The 6,760-nt window shown below is 37.1% G+C and overlaps 1 protein-coding gene across 1 annotated transcript in view; it reads right to left on the bottom strand.

The window, feature by feature from the left end:
* LOC106869451 (mitotic spindle assembly checkpoint protein MAD1) overlaps positions 1 to 6,760 on the bottom strand; it is a 77,230-nt gene that overhangs the window by 40,199 nt on the left and 30,271 nt on the right. The window contains exons 9-10 of the mRNA XM_052975889.1: positions 4,023 to 4,087; positions 3,393 to 3,479 (exon numbers count right to left, since the gene is read on the bottom strand). Coding sequence (XP_052831849.1) covers positions 3,393 to 3,479; positions 4,023 to 4,087 — 152 coding nt within the window. The remainder of the gene's footprint in view (positions 1 to 3,392; positions 3,480 to 4,022; positions 4,088 to 6,760) is intronic.

Genomic DNA, 6,760 nt, shown 5'->3' with positions numbered 1-6,760 from the left:
ATGTATCTCCTCTACAACAGCACTCCTGTTTCTGCCCTCATTCTTGATCACTTTCACTCTTCTTCTTTTGCTTTTCCCTTTCGCTAGGTAACTAAATATCTCCTTTACAGCTGCACTGTTTCTGTCCTCTTTCTTGTTACTTCTCTCTCTCTCTCACCAGGTAACCATGTACCTCCTCTATAGCAAGACACTTGTTTCTGCCTCTGTTTCTGTCACACTCTAACCTTTCATCATCTGATGCAAGGTCCCCTCCTCCAATACCCCCTCCCCTCACAAAATTCCTTGTCTTCAAGTTACTTGGTGACCTTGTTGGTGCTGGTGCCACATAAAAAGCATCCAGTCCAAACTGTAAAGTGGTTGGCACTTGGAAGGGCATCCAGCTGTAAAAACCTTTTCAAAACTGACTCCACCTGTGCTGGTGCAATTTTAAAAGAACTCGGTCCACCTTGTGGGGTGGTTGGCGTTAGGAAAGGCATCCAGCCGTAAAACCATGCCAAAACAGACACAATAGCCTGGAGTAGTCTTCTACCTGGCCAGCTCCTGTCAAACCATCCAACCCATGCCTGCACAGAAGATGAACGTTAAGCGATGATGATGATTATATATATATATATATCCCACGAAGGCCAGCCAGGCGGCACTGGCAATAGTCACGCTCAAAATGGTGCATTTCATGTGTCACCCGCACAAGAGCCAGCCCAGGGGCACTGGCAACGATCTCACTCGAAAATCCTGTGACAGCCCCGCACAAGAGCCAGTCCAGGGACACTGGCAATGATCCCGATCGAAAACGATCCCAGTAGAATTGAAAAATGCACATGCTCAAAAAGGCTACAGAATGTCATAATAAACCTTAAAAAAAGTATGGAACTAGCATTGTTCCTCAAAAATATTGGCATCACTACATGTACATTCTGTGGCATCTTAAAAGGAAAAGAGACTCATGTGTGAATTACAATGTCATGATAATTATTATACTGAGTTCTTAATATAAAAATTTGAAAATGTACAAAATATGACCTTTGACTTTGAATAAATAAATTCATTATAATTCTCTTCATCCCAAAGTATATATAAAAAACATATTTCATGCTGCATGCAAATTACCATGATAATAGAAAAAATACTGGATTTATGATGAAGTCGAATCTACATAACAATGAAAGTATGAAACCAAAATAATTATAAGCAAAGATAATTCACATTATGATACACATATTAATGGAATAGTTATGCAAATTAAACAAATTATTACTAAATTATTTTTGATTCATTACTTGTGAATTTGCAAAAATTGTCATTCATAGATTGAATTAATTATGTATAGATGACATTAGTATTTGTACACAATTGTTTTATTAGAATTGAGTATTTGATAATTCAACTTAATTAATTTTCAATATAACTTAATTTCGATGAACTCAACAAATTTCTTGTGATAAAAGGATGCCACAGAATGTGCAACATACAGTGATTCCAATATTTTTCAGCAACAATGCTAGTCCCATACTTTTTAAGGTTCATTATGACATTCTGTAATCCTTTTGAGCATGTGCATTTTTAAATTCTAGTTTCGTACTTTTTAAGGCAACACTTGTAATATTTTATAGATGCACCATATTTCTCCTAATGGTGTGGCAGCTAATGGGTGTATGTCTGTGTGTGTGCTTGTTCTTGTGCGTGTGAGTGTGTGTGTGTGTGTGTGTGTGTGCATGCGTGTTTGTTGTGTGTGTGAGCATGTTCTGTTTTTATGTATTTATCTGTGTGAAGGAAGCTAGTGGGAAAACATGTGTGTGTGTGTGTGTGTGTGTGTGTGTGTGCATGAGAGTGTTCTGTTTTGATGTATTTTTTGTGTGTGGAATGTAGGGTAAATTTAGGGAAGTACACCCGCTCACATTTCACTAAGAACAAAATTTGTAAGGGTTAAGACAGGCATCCAAATCTATTAATCAAAGTCAAGTATTCTATTCTACATTATCCTTTCTTTTTCCCTCTGCTATCTATTGAACAATAAAATGTATTTGATATGAAAAGATCTTCATTTCAATTTGTGAATATATATGATTAGTATTGTTTACATTAACAAGAGAGTAGAATACCGAATACACAAAAGTTTATCATATTGGAACTTATCAACAGAAGTGAACGAAAAATATTAAGATATTATTTTATGAGTCAATTAAGAGTAATAATTGAAATAAATACATTAAGAAAACTAAGTGTAAGGCCGCCCACATTAAAATCAAGTTGTATGCTGGTTGAAATAGTGACAATTTATTTATTTACTAATTATTAAAAGACTGTTGCTTATAGAGGAAAAAAATTAACAGTAAATCACTTGTTAATAGATACAAAGCTGTGAGAGAAGATTGACCATCTCAACAAGAATAATAAACCAAGGATGCTTCGGGCTAGGAAAGAGTTTTTAGCTATTTACGAGAACAGCTACAAACGGTGTTAATTAGATGTAATTTTAGTAGGGTAGTAAAAACATAATTATTTCTGCCAAAGTGGTTGCATGGAAACCAATAAAAATATTTGTTTATGTTTTCTGTCATACAGAGAGTTACTGAACAGCAGCTAGTATATTATTATAAACTGAAATGTATTTTAAAAAATATTAAAAATATTAATTTTTAGCAAAATCTAAAATGACATACTATGCAATGAAAAGAAGATGAAAATGACAAACACAAAATTCTCAATCGGAGACAGCTACATGCCAAACTGAAACTATCATTCATTGGTTGATTGAATTGAAAATTAACCAATAAAATACTATCACCACACAAACGGCCATGGCCCCCTTACACTTTTATTGGCAAGCTAGGCATATATTGTCAGACACGCAGTAAAACTTGACTATAACATTCTGTTGCCAGTCAGTGTGCCTGACAGATATATACATACATACATTTGTTTATATAGAGTTGCATACATACATTTGTGTATATATATAATTTTAAACCTGCTGACACATTCACACATACACTCACACATGCTATTCTCGCATACACACATGCACTTGTGCATCCTAGTTCAGCTGGGTCACTGTTATTATCTCCCTTCCACTCAGCCTCTTGCTTCCAGTCATTTTATCATGTTGAACTGTTAATCCCTACACATTTTTTCAGTTTTCTTTTTGTTTTTTTTTGTTCACTCTCCATTTTTTTTCCTCTCAATCCTTTCTGTTGAAGAGCAGAGGCTCAAAATGTCAAAGACTTTTCCATTTTTCCTGAGTATTAAACTAATACGCCTGCTTGTTGTTCCTCCACCTGCCTTCGCCTTTTGCTTTCTGTAAATTTGAACTATATAAATATATATATATATATATATATATATATATATATATATCTTAGTCCACAATTAATATGTTCTTTAAAGAAACTTACAGTGCCTGCAGTTTGCCGTTCTTCTCCAATAACAAAGCTTCAGTGTTCTGCAAGTCAAAAATGGTTTTCTTCACAACTGCTGGAGTCCTGTGAGACAAAAAATACATACATAGGAGAAATTATGATAAACACAAATTTCAATCATTTGTTCCCTACATACATTTCACCATTGTGGTTATTTGCAATCTCTGCATTGAATGTTCCAAGTGCAATTGGATGCTGAACCACAATAGATCATCAGGAAAACACTTCAATGCAATATGTTACATTTACAATGATGAAACCTATGTAGGGAACAAAAGAGATGAACTTGGGTTTATCATAATTTTTCCTCTATTTGCTCTGTTTATCATAACCAGCAATACAACTAAGTACAACAATAACCACACCACTATACTGGGAGCAGGAGTGGGTGGTGATAATTTATGCTGAGTTTTAAACTCAATAGTGGTGGTCAAATATCCAACTATACTATACATATATATAGACACATATATACATACACATATATCCATATATCATACACATACATAAGTGTGTGGTGGGGTTGTATGTGTGTATGTATAAAGAGAGAGGAGATGAAGGAGGAATAGGAAAAGAGTTAAAAGAGTTAAAAAATAAAGAACTCACAAAGAACTGCTATTGTTTCTGCCATCATTCAAAGCCTGCCATTGCTGTAACTGTTGCTTGGCAACCTAACAAATAAATAGACCAAATAGTAGTGTGCTTTCAAAAGTGACACCTCTCCCTACTGCAACAACCCCCTTCCCAGTGCAAGAGATGTGTGTATATGTGTGTAGGCACGCCCAATTACTTTAGAAATTTGTATTACAATTTTGAGATCCTAGATTTACTTGCACAGTGCAGCAGTTTGGACAAGTGTCTTCTGCCACAGCCTCAGAAAAACCCTGAGTAAACTCATGGATGGATTCTACCTGCAATTCAAAAAGTCTTCTTTATCACATGGACACAACATGGATTCTAACAATGGGACTGGAAAGAAAAGTAGATGGAATATACATAAGACTTCTGAGAGCAATACTTAATATCAAATGGTAGTTCCCATACAACAAACCAGGTTTTTTTTTATAGAAAACTCCATAGAGTTACCTCCACCATAAAGAAAAGATGTCTGAAATTCTGTGGAGGCTGATGTGGGAACCAACACAAGAACAGCTTAGGCGTCAGCCTACCAGGACATTTATTGATCAACTAGTTGAAGACTTTGGTCTATTGAAAAGTGACCTACCAAGAGCAATGCAGGAGATGGAATTCTGGAGGCAAGTGGTTGATAGTGTTTATCTGCTGATAAACCAGTGGACTTTATCACACAAGGCATCATGTTAATTCTGAAGATTATATTAAAGGTACAAGTGTTAGTGGAATACTCAACCACTTACACTTAATACTGGTGTTCCAGCATGGCCACAGTCTAATGACTGAAACAAAGCAATAAAAGAAAGACACCTCCAGCAAGTCATGCTTACTGTCTTTCTTTTCAACCTTAGCACATCCTCTGCATCAGTATCTATGTCTCACTACCATACACCTAATGCTGGTGCCCCAGCATGGCCACAGTCCAATGACTGAAACAAATAAAAGAATAAAAGAATAAAAGAAAGAATTTGGGATAGATACTGATCCTAAAGTTGAGGCAGCTTTTGTATTGTGATCTTACCTGAGACAATTTCCCCCAAACTTCTCTTCAGTAACTTTTGTTTACAATCTAGTTAACATGACTTTAGCACAGGCCGATTCCCAACACACCACCCTGAATGACATAAGCAGAAGGGACCTTGACACAGTTGATTTCCTGTCTCAACTTGAGTCTGCAGATCTTGACCATGGGGACAGTAAGTGCACTATCAGGATAACTCTCTTCCCATTCAAGGGAGGCAGATACCTAGTCTGGGATGCGATGTACGGCAACACATTATCCAGCTCCAACCTCGTGGTGTCTCTTGCAAACCCTGGTGTCACCACCCATAATGCAGAGAAGAGAAAAATCATTAGGTACAGGAGTCTGACCGGCAACTAATGGTTTGTGTCGGTCACTCTTGAGACGTCTGTTTTCTAGGATCCTGTACCACCAAAATAGGGATAGTACCTGCAAAATAGGGATAGTGGAGGCCCATTGGAGAAATGAGTCCCATGAGGTGGAGTAGCCACTGCAGCAAGTGTTGCTGGTCATTCTCCACAGCAATACCATTGTGGTCATTACCACAGGACATAGCTTAGCACCCCACTTGTTCTGGGTATGTGGCCCATCGATTCTCCCCCCACTATCTTTTGTAGCTCCCCACACACACACACATACACTTTTTCTCTTTCTTTTTAAAGTGTATATAAGTAAATAATTTCTCTCTCAGTTAACATGGTTGTGTGGTTAGGAAACTAATTTTACAACCACATAGTCTCAGGCTGCATCCTGCAGCATGGCACCTTGAGTTAATGTTCCTCAGTCAGACCCAATGCCTTGAAAATGAAATTCAGTAAATGAAAACTACATGGAAGTTCATATATATATATATATATGTGTGCGTGTGTTTAATTCAGTAAATGGAAACTGTACTGAAGCTCGTTTGTGTGTGTGCATGTTTGTGCGTGTGTGTGTGTATGATATGCATGCAAGCATGTGTGCATTTCTGCATGACTTCCCATTGTCAGAATGTGAACAAAAACAGCGAAGGTGTTGTTCTTACATCTCATCATCATTGACATCATTTAGCGTCCATTTTCCTTGTTGGCACACGTTAGAGGGTTTGACTGGAACTGGTAAACCGAAGAGCTGTACCAGGCTCTCTACGGCTGGATGCCCTTCGTAACACCAACCACTCCACAAGTGAAGTGGGTGCCTTTTACATGTTACTGGCATGGGTGCCTTTTACATGTCACCAGCAGGGCATATATGCATGTTTAAATCCAGTAAGCAATATTTCACACAGCAGTTTTGTCAATTTCATGTGTAGAAAACCAGGGAGAATAAATATATTTATTAGAAAGTTAATTAAGAGAACTGACAACATGAAAGACGTCTAGGTGTAGAACATTGCCTCAGTAAGTCACATCCTGGTCATGCTAGCACAGAAAAGGGACAGGGGTGCATGATAAGGATAATGATGGTGGGAGTAACAGTGATAATGCTGATGATGATGATGATGATAGTGTTAATGATGATGATGGTGGTGATGATAGTAGTGATGATGATGAAGATGATAACAATGGAGAACTTGATGATGATTAATTGCAGCTCAGAAGCCAAGATGGACAACAATTTGTTATATATATATATATATATATATATATATATATATATATATGGCACCTGTGCCCAGCGTCGCCTATCTGGCACTTGTGCCCGCAGCATG

This window comes from Octopus bimaculoides, chromosome 23, assembly GCF_001194135.2.
Source record: "Octopus bimaculoides isolate UCB-OBI-ISO-001 chromosome 23, ASM119413v2, whole genome shotgun sequence".
NCBI classification, from domain to species: Eukaryota; Metazoa; Mollusca; class Cephalopoda; order Octopoda; family Octopodidae; genus Octopus; species Octopus bimaculoides.
The sequence above is the reverse complement of the archived record's forward strand: the minus strand, read 5'-3'. Positions and strand labels throughout refer to the sequence as shown.